The sequence below is a fragment of the Ursus maritimus genome, unplaced genomic scaffold (genome assembly GCF_017311325.1).
Source record: "Ursus maritimus isolate PB19 unplaced genomic scaffold, ASM1731132v1 scaffold_21, whole genome shotgun sequence".
Taxonomy (NCBI): Eukaryota; Metazoa; Chordata; class Mammalia; order Carnivora; family Ursidae; genus Ursus; species Ursus maritimus.
In genome coordinates, this window is record NW_024424564.1 from 43350435 (window position 1) to 43367039 (window position 16605).

Below are 16605 nucleotides of genomic sequence, written 5' to 3' on the forward strand. Positions count from 1 at the left end.
GCTCCAGTCTGTGGCTCCTGAATTATACAATCCCATATCTCACAGCCTTTCATTTGGAGAGGGAAAAGTTAAATAGCAGCCTTGGCATTTATTAGCTGCCTGATCTTAGGCAAATACTCTTCAACTCTATGCTTCAATTTATAAATTATCTGTGAGATGGAGGTAATAAAACTTCTCAGTCCATCCCGCAGTGCTGTTGTGAGGAGCGAGTGGCAGCATGCCTCCATCTACAAAGCTCCCCACAAAAAGAACTCTCCCTCCCTCCGCTCCTCTCTCCTCTATTGACAGGAGCTACACGTCTTGAGCAGAGTTTGGGGCGCAAAGACCCGCTCCATCCTGGTAGCCTGTTGATATGGGGACTTGGAGGCTGGAAATGAACGGGCCCTGTAAACATCAGGAAGACCAAGGAGCCTTTCACAGGCCGCAGAGACCAGCAAGCTGAGCGATCGCTATTTGCAAATCTACACTAATTGGTCATTACCGAGAGAAGCATACCAGTCCACTGCGGACTTCCCACAGTTCATTTTTAATCATGCACCAATCCCTCATAAATTTCCTCTCCCCTCTTAGTCCATTCTCCAGCACTAACAGATATAACAAGGGGCCCACAGGAGTGTTTCTGAGAAATGCCATTTCCAACAGCTGTACAAAGTGATTCCTCGGCACCCGATCGGGGGAGGCCATCATGTGTGTTTGCCGAGGGTACCATCGGACACGCTCCGTGAATGCAACTGCAGACCCCGGCATGAGTCCTTTCCTCTCCTGCTCTTCCTCCTTTGCTAACGTCAGCAAATGGATGGTGTTTTAATGCGTTCACGGAAAGACACACACCTGTCCCAGGGCTGCTCCTGGGACGTTCCACAGGCGAGCACAGATGGAGCTGCTTTATTTATGCCACTGCAGGGACACTGGTAGACAGCTACCTGGCCGTCCGCCCGTGCCCCGAGGCACAACGGCCTTCAGGAATGTGGTGAGCACTGACAGTGATCAAGAAAGCCCTTCCTGATGGCTTTATTACTCTTAGGGACCCAGCTCTGAGTTTACTGTAGATCATCGTTTTGCAAATGTTTTCATAGGCCAGGCATCACACTAGGCATTAAAGATGCAAGGCTGATGAAAAGCAGACCTGTCTCGGCCCTTTTGGAGCCGACTGTCTAGGGGAGGGAAGCACCTTTACCAGCGTGTTCCACAAAAGCACAAAAGATCACACTCGGCGTTGGGGTCACTGAGGAAACGTACGTGATCCTATGAGAACGTACAGCAAACTACGAGATAATGAACGCAGGGAAGGGTTCTCAGTAAATGTAGCTTAAGCCAAAGAACGTGGAATTAACTAACAACGGGGAAGAGGAGGCCGACTGGGGAACAGAGCTGAAGAGAGGACTAACCTGTGCAGTAGCCCCCTGCTGGGGGAAGGGGCCGAGCAGACGTGACGACCTAGTGCGTGAGCAGTGGTCCAAGCGGGCGTAGGACGAAGCGAGGGAGGCAGGAGCCAGGAAGCGCAAGGAAAAGCCACTCAGGGCTGTGGTCTCCATCTTAGGAGCACGGGGAAACCACGGAGGGTTTTATGCACGGGGAAGGGGATGGCATGGTGGGGCATGCTTCTGGGAAAGCCACCTCATGCTGCTGATGGAGAATCCATTTGGGGGAGGAGTGAGCAGAGGGGAAAAGACGCGTCTGAACAAAAACTGCTGTTGTGTTGGGGAGAGGTCACAAATGCTTACAGAGGGATGGTGGCGGGGGAGACGGAGGGCAGCTAGGATGTGGGATGGGCAGACGTGGGGAGAGGGACAGGGGGCTGTCAGAGATGACCTCTTGGTCCTGGAGGAGCAGCTACGTAGGCAGACAGCAGTACTACACCCAGGAGCGGCTCCAGCTGCGGGGAGGGGGCAGATCGTGCTTTGGGGTTTGCAGAGCTGGATTCTATATAAATCATCACGACTGTGATCATCCATTATGGCAACACCGTGTTTACAAAGTGCTTTCATACTCATTGACTTTACAGGATACTGACAAGAGTCTCAAGAGATACAAGCTGGTGGGACATGGGTGTTTCACTGGTAGGAAAATAAAACACAGGTGTTCGGGACCTGGAACGGGGTGGTCAGTAGCAAAGAGCACAGGACACTGGAGACAGTATCTTTTAGAACACATCTGATTGTATTTTCTTTCTTATTTTTTTAAGCCATGGACCCTCCAATTTGAACAGATAAGTCCAGGATGTAAAATAATGAGCAGCCAGTCTTCCTGGACGCAAGTGGGCCACGTGAGAGAGCACCAGTCCCTCCGCCCCCCATGTCATCCAAGACCTCAACCTCAGGGGAGCCCCAGCATTCCCAGGAGTGGATAATAGCCCTGTGTGCCTTACTCCTTCGGTGTCCCCCTGTCCATGGATTTCAAGAGCTTTTTTTTTTTTATTTTTTTAAAGATTATTTATTTATTTATTCGACAGAGATAGAGACAGCCAGCGACAGAGGGAACACAAGCAGGGGGAGTGGGAGAGGAAGAAGCAGGCCCATGGCAGAGGAGCCCGACGTGGGGCTCGATCCCACAACGCCGGGATCACGCCCTGAGCCGAAGGCAGACGCCCAACCGCTGTGCCACCCAGGCGCCCCAAGAGCATTTTTTAAAAAAGATTTTATCTATCTATTTATCTAGAGCGTGCACACAAACAGGGGTAGAGGCAGAGGGAGAGGGGGAGGTAGAGGGAGAAGCAGGCTCCCCACTGAGCATGGAGCCCGATGCAGAGCTCGATCCCAGGACCCCGAGATCACAACCTGAGCTGAAGGCAGACGCTTAACCAACTGAGCCACCAGGCACCGCAAGAGCATTTTAATCCTATGTTGCCTTGGCTGCAAAGGGGAGTGGGGCATTTTCAAAAACCTGTGCATTTCAGACACTGCTGGGCCTTCACGGGAGTTACCTTGTTTAGTCCCTGCCTTGGTGGCGTGACTGTCACCGTGCCACCCATTAAACACCTGATCAAGCCTGGGCTCAGAACCCAAATCAGATGGCTCTTCAATGGCAAGCCAGGGTGTGAACTTGGGGTTCTGTTGAACCACTTTTGTGTTTTCTTAAAAAGTAGGGGGTACGGGCGTGCAAGGGACAGGGCACAGGATTGCCCAAAAAAAGGAGAGTGAAGGAGGCAGAAACATCCTGTGTGCCGGGCGCTGCGCCTCCCCTCCCATTGCTTTTCCCCACTGTTGGCGCTGAGACCCTGGGAGACAGAGAGGCTTGCTTTCACCTTAATTAGCGTAGCAATTTGCTAAATTTTGTTTTTCCCTTTTAAGAGTGTTAATCAATTTTAGCTCAGAATAGATTGGAATGGCACACAAATTACCACGACAATCCCCAAATGCTAAATTCTGAACATCTCGATCAACCTCAGAGTCTGAAATATGGGAAAATCAGAAACTCCGGCCGGCATCTCTGTGATCTATTTAAAATGTTATGGCTCTGAAATGAAAAGATAATGGCTTTATGAGGTTTGGAACAAGCAATTTGCTGGAATCAGCCTCAGCCTAGGTGTTTAGTCCTTCCCAAGGTGATTGCAGACAGAGCATCAACATATTTCTGCAAAGTTCCATGTTCCTCTAACAACGGCCATTTGTTAAATCCACAAGCATTACAGGGTACCAACTATGCACCAGAAATCAGAAGAGTGAGACGTGCTCCCTGCCCTCTCCCCTATTAAAAAAGGTTCTAAACTGAAGCAGGAGACAAAGATCTCCTCTTTCCTGGAGAAATCAGGGAAGGTTCTCCGAGGAAGTGCCAATGCAGCAGAGTCCTGCAGGGCGAACAGGAGTTGTGACAAGGTAGGTGGAAGGGTATGTCAGCTAAAAGGAAGTGCAGAAGCAAAGCTCAAATGTAGGAGAGCGAGCAGAGACCAGAGGTGGTTTCCTAAGGCTGAGTAACAGGATGAATTTCCGGGAAGGACCCAGATAAGATGGGAAGAAGAGTCAAGAACCAGAAGAAGCAGGACTTCTTGAGAGTGTGAATCTCAATCCTGATCCAGGCAACGTGGCACCACAGACAGGTTTTAAGCGAGTAAACGACATGACCAAACGAGTCTCGCTCGGCGAAACCTTCTGCTCCAACACGATCTTTCTATTTATTCGGCGTCATCTTTTAAAGCACATTCACATATATTCTCTCACTTTTGCCTGTTCATTACCCAATGAGATTGGTGTGATAATGCAGTGATTACTGATGAGAAAACAGACACAGCAAAGGTATAGATTGTTTATTTTGTATCTTATGATGAGTCTGGGTAGCAGAATTCTCTAGAATTCTCTAGAAGAGCTACCACAGACCTCTTTCAGATGCCTACCAGGCCAACGGCATCCCCCTCTAAAGAAAGCCTTGGTGACCGTAACAGCCCAGACCAGCACGCATTCTGTGCCGAAGAAGGGGCCCCTTTGAGGCTTTCCCTAGGGAAATCAGATCTGGGTGGCAAACAGCCTCAGTTACACCCTGGACATAACCAGCTGAAAGCTGAGGTTTCTGACATTGCCAGTCTACAAGACCACCGCCAAGAAAAGCGTCCGGCATGAAGAGGCACTCAGGGAGGCCCCTCTCCCTCCCACTGCCTGTACCTTGAGCTCATCCGCATTGTAGAAGTCCACACGCACGGCAGGCACCATCCAGGTCTGGAAGAGCGTCGCCAGGATCTGCTCCGCGATGGAGTCGGCAATGAGGTGGAAATGCAGGGGGTTCCGCCTGTGAGAAGTGGGGGGAAGAGGAGTCAGGAGGGACAAGTAAGGGAGCTCCAGCTGCAAAATCACATTCTTACCCATTTGTAACATGTGGTCAGTTTCTAAGAGCAGCTGTGAACGGAAGTCAGGCATGTTACCAACCCAATGCTTGCTGGTAACCAGGATGCCAGAGCTGAAAAGGAGAGAAGGCATCTCACCACCCCCTCTTAGGATTTCAGACAGGGTCAAATCATTGGTAACACTCCATTCAAGCCAACCACCATATCTGTTACTAGCATATTTGTGTCTCTAAAAACCTTAAGCAGAGCCTATGTTAACAATTTGGCCAACCCTTTATTTCTACCACCTAGACGTTTGGGCATTAGTTTCAGGAGCACATGGACAGAGAATGAAGTCTTCAGATCTGCTGAATGCAACAGGCAAGATACTTCTCCCACAGCATGGTACTGAGTTCTGTTTGCTGCTTGTTCTTCTCCAAAAGAAACCCAGGCATCCCAGATGGCATCACTGGGGACCTCCCCATCACTGAATACCAGCTTACCCTCACTTTTAATATTTCTACAGCTTTGAGTTGTTCCCCTCAACCAGCCATTACTGGGGGAGCCCCCAAAATACAAAGCAGCATTACACAAGGGCAAAGCTTCCAGTGTCAAATGGAAATGGACTCTGGTCCCAGATGTGGCATGTATTAGTGGGGACTTGGGGGATGTCACTTCTCCCTCTCTCTGCACTGCTGCTGCTTCGTTCTGTAAAATGTTGAGAAAAAGCTCCTTATCAGGCTACTGTGTCAATTAGATAAGTGTAATATATAATGCATATCAAAAATAAACACAGGACCATAAAGAGTAGATATGCCTTCTACTGTCATGACTACTACTGAGCAAGCAGAAATAATAGCGCCAACTGCAATAGCACAAATGAGCACCTCTGGGAAATCTAAAGATGAAAATGACCTGGTTCCCAGGACCTCAGGGAGCTCACACTCCTCAGAGAGACAGAAGATCCGCAACGTAATAAAAACACAAGGTGGAACATAACATTGATAACAACCACAACACAACACGACATCCTTCGGGCGTAAAGAACAAAAAGGGCGAATTCTGACCGGGTCGCGAGGACATGGAAGAGCTGGGGAAGCTATGCCCTAAAAGCTAAAGGAGTTTGATAGGAAGCAAAGGGAGAGGGGACGCAATCCAGGGAGCGTGGCAGGAGACTACAGCCAGAGCGCAGGGGGTGCCGGGAGCGCGTGGGGAGAAGTGGTTAGCTGGGACTCTAGACTCAGAGCAGAGGAGGAGGGTGGAGAGAGTGCAGGAAACACTGCAGTCAACACCCGAGGAAGCTGTTCCGACTTCCTCAGCGAGGCTTGGGGAGAAACGTGACCCACCTCTTAGGTCTCAGCCTTCTGAGGCTCTTCCCAGTCCTGTTCTAGATACAGAGACTCTGTCTCAGTTCCCCGTTCCCCCTTCTTCACGTGAGACTCTGCATATTTGATTTGCTCTGTAAGAAACCTTGCATTTGCTCATTGGATAAACACTTACTGAGCACCTACTATGTGCTAGATGAGCAGGATGCTGGGGACAAGGCAGGACACACCATCGCTGCTCTCACAAATCTCACGGTCTGGGCCCCTCTTCTCCCACCCTTCACACTCTGCAGCCAGCGTTTACCTCTTATCCAGCCTTCAGTTCCGAGGTCTACCATTGTTTTTTCCTCGAACCCTTCCCCAACTATCCAGGCCTGGTTCAGGGGCCCTTCCTAACAGACAGTCATCTCAGTACCAGGCACCCACCTTTAGGTTTTGACCACCTGTTGACCTGTCTAGATCCCCGCTTGACTGTGAGCTCAGGGAGGTCAAGGATCGTGCCAGTCATGTTCCAATGTATCACCTCATAAGCTAGCTCTGTGCCTAGAATGCAGGAGGAGTTCAGTAAACGGACCGAATGGATGGATGAGTGATGGACAGTAGACAGATAAGAGGAACGGAGGTGGATACATCATGCAGAAGATGAGACCAGGGCAATGTGAAATGAGGATCTGATTGAGATCATGTCTGGGGAAGAGCAGCAAGGAAGCTGAATCTAGAGGGATTTCAGGAAAAGAGATCTTAGGAAAGAGGGAAAATGAAGTGGAAGAAATAGAAGGGGACACCGTAAATTCCTGTTCATCCTTCAGACTTCCCTTTGTAAGCCAGCTCTTCCCAGACACCTTCTTTGAGCTCATCCGGGTCCCTTTTTCCTGCTAACTTGGCATCTCCTATAAAAAACATGCCTACCATTTTTTTTTTCTTTTTAAGTAGGCTCCACACCCAGCTCAAAGTGGGACTTGAACTCACAACCCTGAGATCAAGACCTGAGCTGAGATCAAGAGTCTGACACTTAACCAACTGAGCCACCCAGCACCCCCAAACCTGCCTACCATTTCTAGTATGACACCGCGACACATACTCAAGCATGTGGCTCCTTGACTCTACTGTGAGGTCTCTGAGGACAGAAACCCATATTTCCACCTCCATGCCTACTGCCCAGCAGAGAGCCTGGCACATAACAGGTGCTCAACAAACACTTGTGCAAGAGGAAAAGAAAGCCAAAGACCCTCCTTCTAGGTCACCATTAACCTTACTGTAAGAGGGCAAGGACGGTCAACAGCATAGTCTGCGCCAACGGTACAGAGCTGGGGGCTCTCTGCTCTAGAAAATCTGGATTGGAGCTCTGGCTGCATTAACTACTAACTGAGTGACCATAAGCCAGTTAACCCATCTTTCTAGGCTTCAATTTATTGATCTTCAAATCAGGAACAGTAAGTAAACAATATTGCATGGTGAGGACTGTGATATAATATAAAGTGCCTGGCATATAAGATTTTAATGTATGGTCTGAATGTCTGCGCCCTGCTCCCTCAAATTCATAGCTCAAATCCTAACCCATAAGGTGATGGTATCGGGAAGTGGGGCCTTTGGGAGGGGATTAGATCGTGAGAGTGGAAACCCCCTGAAAGGGATCAGTGTCCTTAGAAAAGGGGCTCCAGAGAGCTCCTGCCCTCCTTGCATCATAGAAGGACACAGAGAGAAGCCATCAGTCTGTAACCAGAAAGCAGCTCCCCCCACCGCCCCTATCAGACCACGCTGGTGCCATGATCCAGGACTTCCCAGCCTCTGGGACTGTGAGGAATAGATTTCTGTGGTCTGCGAGCCCCCCTTGGTTAGAGCAGCCTCAAGCAGACCAGGACAATCATTGTCAGTGCTAACTTAGGAAACTGTGATTTTCTCTACTGCTTTGCATTACTTTTCAAATGAAGTAATTTCAATTAGTTCCTCCATCCATAAACCAAAAAATGAGTTGAATGAAGAAACATGCAACAAAGAGCTATCAAGCAGTAAGTACATGTAACGCATAACAGGGGTTTAGGTGATGCAGGAGCTGGGACTCTCCTCTCTTGCTGAAGCTATCAATCTGGCAGAAACACAGAGAGAATGCAGATAACTACAAAACCATTGGAACATGGGTGTGCCCTAACACTGGGCCACCGCACATGACTGCAAAGTTTGGGAATGGCAAACCTTCTGGAGAGCCAACTGAATAGACGGATATGGACAGTAAGTGAAGCATACCCCTAGAGTTGGATGGTGAACAACCTGCACAACTGTATGGGATGGCTCTGCAAGGAGAAGCACAAAAGCTACAGGGGTGGAAGAGGTGACTTCTCAATAGCGGAGAATCTAGGACGTTTGCACGGACTATGTGGCAAATAAGCCAGACCTTTGGATGAGAAGAGATGGGAGGATGGAGGAAGGCATTCTGCAGGATGTGACGGAAGAAGGGAAAGAACAGAGGCAGGAAAGTACATAGCATGTCTACTAAGGAACGACAGTCTTCTTCAGGTGGATCACACAATAACATTTATTGGACACCTACTGCATGCCAGGAATCGGAAGGATAAAAAGAAAAAGTCAAAGTCCTAATGGCAGGCTTGGCCAGAGTGCGTGACTTCTTAAGATCCATGACTTTCATTATCTAAGAGAAAGACAAGATTTGGGTGCTGAGCAGGAAGGAGATCAAAGTTAATTGGACGTTAATCAGACTACAGAGCAGAAGAAGATGGACCAGCGTGGGAAGAGGAAAAGGCTCACGGAGGAGGACGCTGACAGCATGCGTATGAGGCCTTCCCCTTACCAGTTCTTGCTCTGGTCTATTTCAAGCATCTCCCCGGAATGTAGCATAAATCCAGAGAGACACTTAGCTCATCTTTAGGGAAAAACTAGCTGTTTGCTTTGTCAAAGGGGCCCGTGTGCCTCATCAGAAGAATAGGAAAATGCTGAATCAGAGTATATACCCAGCCCCCCCCCCCCACCCAGGGGACCACTGAGACCCTGCCAGTTCGTGGACAGTCCCACCAACCCAAGGCAGGCTCACCAGCAGCAGCGTGATCTTACTGCCTCGAAGCCGAATGCCCAGAGCGGCTCTGCTAAACACCACTCTGGGCACCACCATGAGGATGTGGGTCCTGCCAACTGCCCCTCTCGGAAGCCACAGGAAAAGCACCTGAAAACGCTGCCCAGACTACTTTGCTTCAAGTTTCTGTGTAAACCAGAATGTTTCCCTCAAGTGTCAATCTATAAATCCAACCACCAACGAGATGGCCGCACCTTCGCACCCATGGGCCGCTGAGAGTTAAGATGGCCTAACTGTGACTCTCCTAACCCCAGCTGATTAAGAATTGGTGGAGCGGTTAGTAACCTGTCTCTCCTCAAGAATGTAAGCTCCCTGGGGACAGACACTGGTTTCTCATTCACTGGTGTAGCCTAACCCCAGAACCACACCGGGCATAATAAATGGGGGCCCCTAACACATGTCCGTCCCCCTGAATTCCCTGCCAGGGCGAAGGGCACCCCATTCATCCAGCCTCACGAGCTAGAAACAGGGGCATCACCAGGGCTCCCTCCCCACCCATCTTCCGCACACCCAATCAACTCCACGCCCTGAGAGACAGCTTCCTCCGGTGATAAGCAGCCAGGTCTCTAAAGCCAATTGCCTGGCCGCTTCTTATCTTGGTTTGTAACAAACTAGGGATATGACATCACGCAAGCATGTTAGTCCTGGACTCTCAGCTTCTGAATCTGTAAAGTGGGGCTGTTACGATCAGTTTGAGCTAAAATGTATGAAGCACTTTGAACAGTGACCCGCAAGGAATATGGACGTAATAAATGTTACATGATGAGTGTATCTGCTCTTCCGTGAGATCTCATGAATATATTCACCCCTTCTCTGTCTCTGAGATGGCTCCCTCTAACAGATTCTCTGTCCTGTAAGCCCTGAACTCCCTCCAAAACGATCACACAATCCCCTGCCGTTGTATATGAATGAAGTCCAATGCAATGAATATCCACCGTGCAATGAACGAAGTCCACCCTCCTCCATGGAGCTAGCAGGATCTTTGATGATCTCATCCTCTCCAAGCTCATGTCTTCCTCCTCCCTCCTCAAACCTATGCTCCAACCATTCTCTTCCCCAGATCTGCATGTAATCAACTCTTCTCCTTCCTGAGGATTAAGTGTTACCTCCTCAGGGAGGCCCCCCATGGCCTCTCCACCCAAAGTGCCCCTCCCCCCACTGCATTGCCCTGTTTGGTTTTTCTTAGCACTTCTTAGTATTATAATCTCTATATTCATCTGCAGGTCTATCTCCTGCCCACTGCTAGAATGTGAGCTGTGTAGGCCGGAGTTTCCCTACTTTCACAATGCACCTGTCCTCTTCTGTTCTCTCTCTACAACCCCAGTGCTGGGCAAGCGCCTAGCCACAGGTGCAATGTCCAAGATTAATCAGGTTTTCCTGCAGGCTTCTGTGCATGCTGTCTCTCTCCCCTGACCACCTTCACGTTGCCTTGCTAACTGCGTCCAGTCTTCCCAGTCAGTGTAGACACCAAGACACTAAGGAAGCCATTCCACTGTTCACATGTCCTTCTTTGTGCCTCCCAAGGATTTCAGGGCTCAGAAGACAGGTGAATGCTATCATCTAATGACCATTCACTTCTCTGTTCCCTGCTGGATGGGAGTCTTGGCACTGGAATTGTGTTTTGTGAATAGTCTTATCCCCAGATTTGTATTAGTCCCTTGTAGATATAACCACCCAGTAATTATCTATTGAAAGAATAAACAAACAGACAAGTTAATAATTATCAAAGAGATCTAACCGTCCTCACCGTCTAACAGATACCCAGTGCTATAAGTAGAGGCACTTAATGGGGCACCTGGGTGGCGCAGTCATTAAGCGTCTGCCTTCGGCTCAGGGCATGATCCCAGCTTTCTGGGATCGAGCCCCGCATTAGGCTCCTCCGCTGGGAGCCTGCTTCTTCCTCTCCCACTCCCCCTGCTTGTGTTCCCTCTCTTGCTGGCTGTCTCTCTCTCTGACAAATAAATAAATAAAATCTGTAATAAAAAAAAAAAAGAGGCACTTAAGAAAAAAATGTGGGAGCAAACCTTTTAGCATTGACTTGGGCAATGGTCTCTTAGGAACAAAATCCAAAGCACAAACCACAAGAGAAAAAAATAAACTGGTTTTCATCAAAATTAAAAACGTTTGTTTCAAAGGATATCATCAAGAAAGTAGAGAAGAAGGAGGGCACGTATTGCAATGAGCACAGGGTGTTACAAACAACGAGTCATGGAGCAGTACATCAAAAACTAATGAATTACTGCATGGTGACCAACATAATGATAATAATGAAAAAGAAAGTAGAGAAGATAGCCTCAGAATGGGAGAAAATATTTGCAAAGCACTGATCTGATAAGGGATCTGTACCCATAATATATAAAGATCTTTTACAACTCAAACAATACAAAGACAAGTAAGCTGATTAAAAACTGAGCCAAGGAGGGGCACCTGGGTGGCTCACTCACGCAGGCGTCCTACTCTTGGTTTCAGCTCAAGTCAGGATCTCAGGGGTCCTGAGACAGGGCCCCGTATCAGCCTCCTCGCTCAGCAGGGAGCCTTCTTGAAGTTCTCTCCCTCTGCCTCTCCCACCACTCGCCTGCTCTCACTCCCTCTAAAATAAATAAATCTTTAAAAAACTGAGCAAAGGATTTGAACAGCCATTTCTCAAAGAGGATATACAGATGGCCAATAAGCACAAGAAAAAATGCTCAACAACATCAGACACCAGGAAATGTCAATCAAAACCACAAAGTACCACTTCACACCCACTAAAACGGCTAAAATAAGACGACAACAAGTGTTGGTGAGGATGTGGGGAGACTGGAGCCCTCATTTGTTACTCGTGGAATTGAAAGATGGCGTAACCACTTTGGAAACTGGTTCTGGGGGTTTCTCCAAAAATTAAGCATCAAAAGTTACCACTGCTGAGCTCCTCAGGAGTCCCACTCCTAGTCAGACAGCAAAGCTTATCCAAAAACCTTCACAGGAACATTATCCATAACCGTCAAGAAATGGAAACAACCCCAATGACCACCGCGTCACGAGTGGATAAACAAAATGCAGCCAGGCGCTGGAGTATTACTGGTGATGCGGATAAATGAACCACCACCACCTGCTACGATACGGATGAACCTTGGAAACATGGTGCTCAGTGAAAGAAGCCACTCCCAGAGACTAAATCATAGAAGACACCACTTCTATGAAATGTCCAGAACAATCAAATCTACAGGAACAGAAAGATGAGGGGTGCTGCCAGAGGATGGAAGAAGGGGGAAACGGAGAGCGACTCCTCATGGATACCAAGGTTTCTTTGTGAGGCGATGCAACGGTCTAATATTAGGGAGCAGGGATGGTTGGACAAGTCTGCGAATACTAAAAACCAACAGACTGCACACATTTGAAGAGTGAATGTTACAGTACGTGAATTAAATTCCAATGCTCACTCATTTGCCTGAGCTGGGACGTGGCCTGTGAGTTTGGGGAGGGAAGAGACCTGGTCTGCTCAGCAGTTTCTGGGCTTTGTTCCCTAGGGAGCTGCGTTGTACAGCGAATGGTCCGCCATGTTGGGAAGGCCTGCAATTGTCAAGGCTGGCCTCCACCGGGAGGGAAACCCAACTAATCGGGTTGAAAAAGAGCCTGACCGTGCCCACATTTGAAAAAATGTCCTACAGCTCAGAACTAACTGCAAGAAAGAGGGTATTTCATTCTCCGTGTGCAACTTCTGAGTCTTCTTTTACATTCAGTTCCTAACTCAGGAAGGTAAGAAATAGTTTTAATGATTCCAAAATCAGCCAAAGGCCAAGAGCTTCCAACCTATTCTCCTTTGTTCACAGGGAGATTTAGCAGGAGTTCGGCAGATGTTACGGACATATTTACACCAACGGAACTGCACCGAGGGAGGGATAAGAACTTCAGAATTTCTTCTTCTTCACAAAAAAAGATAATTTTCTCGATATAGGATTCGATGTTATTTAATTTTATTTCTGTACAACATCTAAAATAGTCTTTTATACCAGTCACCAATTATATGCATTTTGGGAGCACTGCTTTAAGCCCACGAGAAAAGGCTTCGACGTGAATAGGCCCGCACATCTTCATACACGACAGCTCCCACATAGCGTGCCGGGGTCTGAACAATACAGACATTAAGTCTGGTCTATATTCAGACCGGATCCCACTTTTGCAACAAAGGAAGAAGCAAGTGCATGTTTCGTCCTCGGCAGAGCCTGCAGACTTGGCTCATAATGAGCAATGCTCCTGCTGCCTCTGGTTTCCTTAACTGCTCCCCTGTTCCAGGTTGGGATGCAATAAATATGGTAATACAAAGAGCAAAGATGATTAAACCCCAGCTTTCTCCCTGCTTTTCCTTTCTTATCTTGTCAGGAATGTGCCACAGCCCCTACAAGGCAATCCAGGGTCTGCTTTTATTAAAATATACGGGGACATCTGAGCTGAAATAATCCTTAATTATTAAGTTTACAATGGAACTGCAATTTTAGAAAAAGAAGGAGGCTGGGGCGCCTGGGTGGCACAGCGGTTAAGCGCCTGCCTTCGGCTCAGGGCGTGATCCCGGTGTTATGGGATCGAGCCCCACATCAGGCTCCTCCGCTATGAGCCTGCTTGTTCCTCTCCCACTCCCCCTGCTTGTGTTCCCTCTAAAAAAAAAGAAAAAGAAGGAGGCTATGACAGCACCTCCAATGCTCAGTGAATCTGTTACACTTAAGAGATTTAATAGAACTCGTGGCAAAAAAACACAGCGGCCAGAAGGATGGTTTTTCGGTGTGAGCTCTTGGTTTGAGGGAGGACGAGTGGCATTGATAATGTGGGAAGATTCAAGGACAAGTCAGTATCACAGCAGAAAAGCTCTCCATGGGGGAAGAACAGAGCAACTTTCAAAAAAAAAAAAATCAAAAGGCCTTATGGCTTCCAGGATTTGGCAGAGCCAAGGTTAGAATCCCAGGAGCATCAAGAACTCCCCCGTGACCTTGAACAAGCTATTGAACCTCTGTGAGCTTCAGTTCCCTCATCCATTTGTGGGGATAATGGCATCTACCATTCCAGGTTGGGATGAAGGTCAAATACGATGGCCTACGTGATGCTGGGTATCTGAACTATACAAAGTATTTCTCCTTGGTCTTACGTGCATGCACGACCAAATCGCATAGATGCCTTACCTGTTCAAAGGTATCACCTGCCCAAGGTACTTTCTCTTTTCCCTAGCTTTGCTGAGCTATAACGGACAAAAACTGTATAAATTTAAGTTACACATTAAATATATTATAAACATTTAAGGTGATGTATTTATGTATGTATACACTGTGAAGTAATGACCGCAATCAAGCTAATTAACTTAACCCACCTCACAGTGACCCTTTCCTTTACTCCATGTTTTCCTAAGTCTTACTAGAACAGGAATGTCCAAGCCTTTATTTTATTTAAAGTAGACTCCACACCCAGCATGGAGCCCAATGCAGGGCTTGAACTCCCGACCCTGAGATCAAGACCTGAGCTGAGATCAAGAGTCGGACGCTTACCCGACTGAGCCACCCAGCACCCCCCAAGCCTTTAAAACCACTATTTACTTCATGCTCAGCACCTCAAAAATACATACTTTGGTGGAGGGATGAAGGGGTGATTACAGAGAGCACAGTAATGATAACAATTCTCTACATGGTCACCCAAAATTAAAAATAAAAAGAATCATGATACTCAAAAGAGTAACTTTTCTTTCCCCCCAATGGCGAGCTCAGACTCTCAAGTTAGGCCGGCTGGGTACAAAGCTAGCTCTAGCATCCTCTCTGTGACCCTTAGCATCATCTGTAAAATGGGGATAATTATAGTACGCACCTCATGGAATCCCAGGAGCATGAAATGCATTAATACCTGGAAAACACTTAGAGAGCTAGGCTCGTGTCTGTTCAGTACACAAAATGCAGAAAGGTCTCACATAGATTATCTCTGATGACAGTCCAACAGGGCTCTAGGAGAGCTTTGGGAACAAACCAAAGCTCTGAGAAGTACAGAAACTTCACTAGGGTCACCCAGCTCACAGCTGCTAAGACCAGAATCAGAAGCCACGCTGTTTTATTCAAATCCTTGGTTCTTCCTGTCACAATCTAGAAACTGCTTCTATGGTTAGTTTAAGCCTCAATGAGCAATAACACAATTAGAGGCAGATACTGGGCACAAATATGCTGTTTTATCCTCCATGTTCTTCAGGGGCACAAGTTTAAACAAACAAACAAACCACCGAAAACCCAGCTGCTTGATATGCAAAGTAAGGGAAGTCACCCAGCTTCCTCCTGCCAACAGGGCTGTGGAGTGTGAGAATAAGGAGATCATCCTCGCAAACAAATATTAAATTTTTACAAGCTGGTCCACCTTCCTGCCCAGGAGGTAAATACCTAGCTGCTAAGTAATTTTTTTTTTCCTCTGCTCCCTAAAAAGCTCGGTTTCCTTGGAGAGCCGCTATACTTCCCAGTTTATCTGCAAACGGGGTTGGAGTTATGTCCCCTAATTTTTCTTTAAATATGCTTCCATCTAGGTAACACAGACACATAACATGCTATTTTCCAGCAGGTAAACCCTCGTTCACATATATCTTGTATTTACTTTTTTCTCAACCACTCTTTTTCTTTATCACAGAGGCTGCATAATGAGATGGCCAAAAATACATGTAAAGACGAGACAAAAAACAAGATCACCTTTCCTTCTCCTTCTCCACACACAGCACAAAGAACTCCATTTCTAAACACGGTCTCTGCCAGTCTTTCTGCCACCGATATTTTGACCACGGTTACGTGGCTCGTGCTTACACAGGGGAATAATGTTATGCATATGCTTTGAACTGTGTTGTCATTTACATCATAAAATACAACCTGTCCACATTAGGACATACGTTTTAAGACCAACCGAGAACATGGCTTACCACAAAAGGGTGGTCCGCTATTCAGTCTTTCTGTTCTTTTAAGTATTCAAAATTTTTACGATTATAAACAGTAAGTCATAAAAGTCTTTTTTGGTAGTCAGGATTATCCTTTGAAGACAGAGTCCCTGAAGTAGTCATATAGGGTCAAGGTCTTGGGCATTAGCACCACAGAACTTCTTTCCCAAAAGATTATAGCAATTTCCAGTTCTGGTAGGAGTTTATAAGAGTGCCCGGATATCCCTCTTTTACCATCTTTTAAACTAGAGCGTGCCCACTGTCACCAGCCACACCACGGAGGTAAAATGGATTGGATGTTAACACAGCAAGCCTTAAATGAAAATTTGCTGAAAATCTTGTCTGGAAGATAAAGCTAATTGCTGTAATTAACAATGAAAGCCAAAAGAAGCATCCTACCACTATTATTATATTATTATTAACATTAGAAAGGTACTTCATTTGCCAAAGCATTTTACAATCATATATTGGTTAATTCCCATAACGTGCCTCAGAAGCAACGAAGGTATTTATAGCTGGA

At 47.2% G+C, this 16605-nt stretch overlaps 1 protein-coding gene across 2 annotated transcripts in view; it reads right to left on the bottom strand.

Moving 5' to 3' along the window:
- LARGE1 (LARGE xylosyl- and glucuronyltransferase 1) overlaps positions 1-16605 on the bottom strand; it is a 379220-nt gene that overhangs the window by 250287 nt on the left and 112328 nt on the right. For both annotated transcript variants that reach the window (XM_040637428.1, XM_008705631.2), the window contains exon 4: positions 4596-4719. In XM_040637428.1, coding sequence (XP_040493362.1) covers positions 4596-4719 — 124 coding nt within the window. The remainder of the gene's footprint in view (positions 1-4595; positions 4720-16605) is intronic.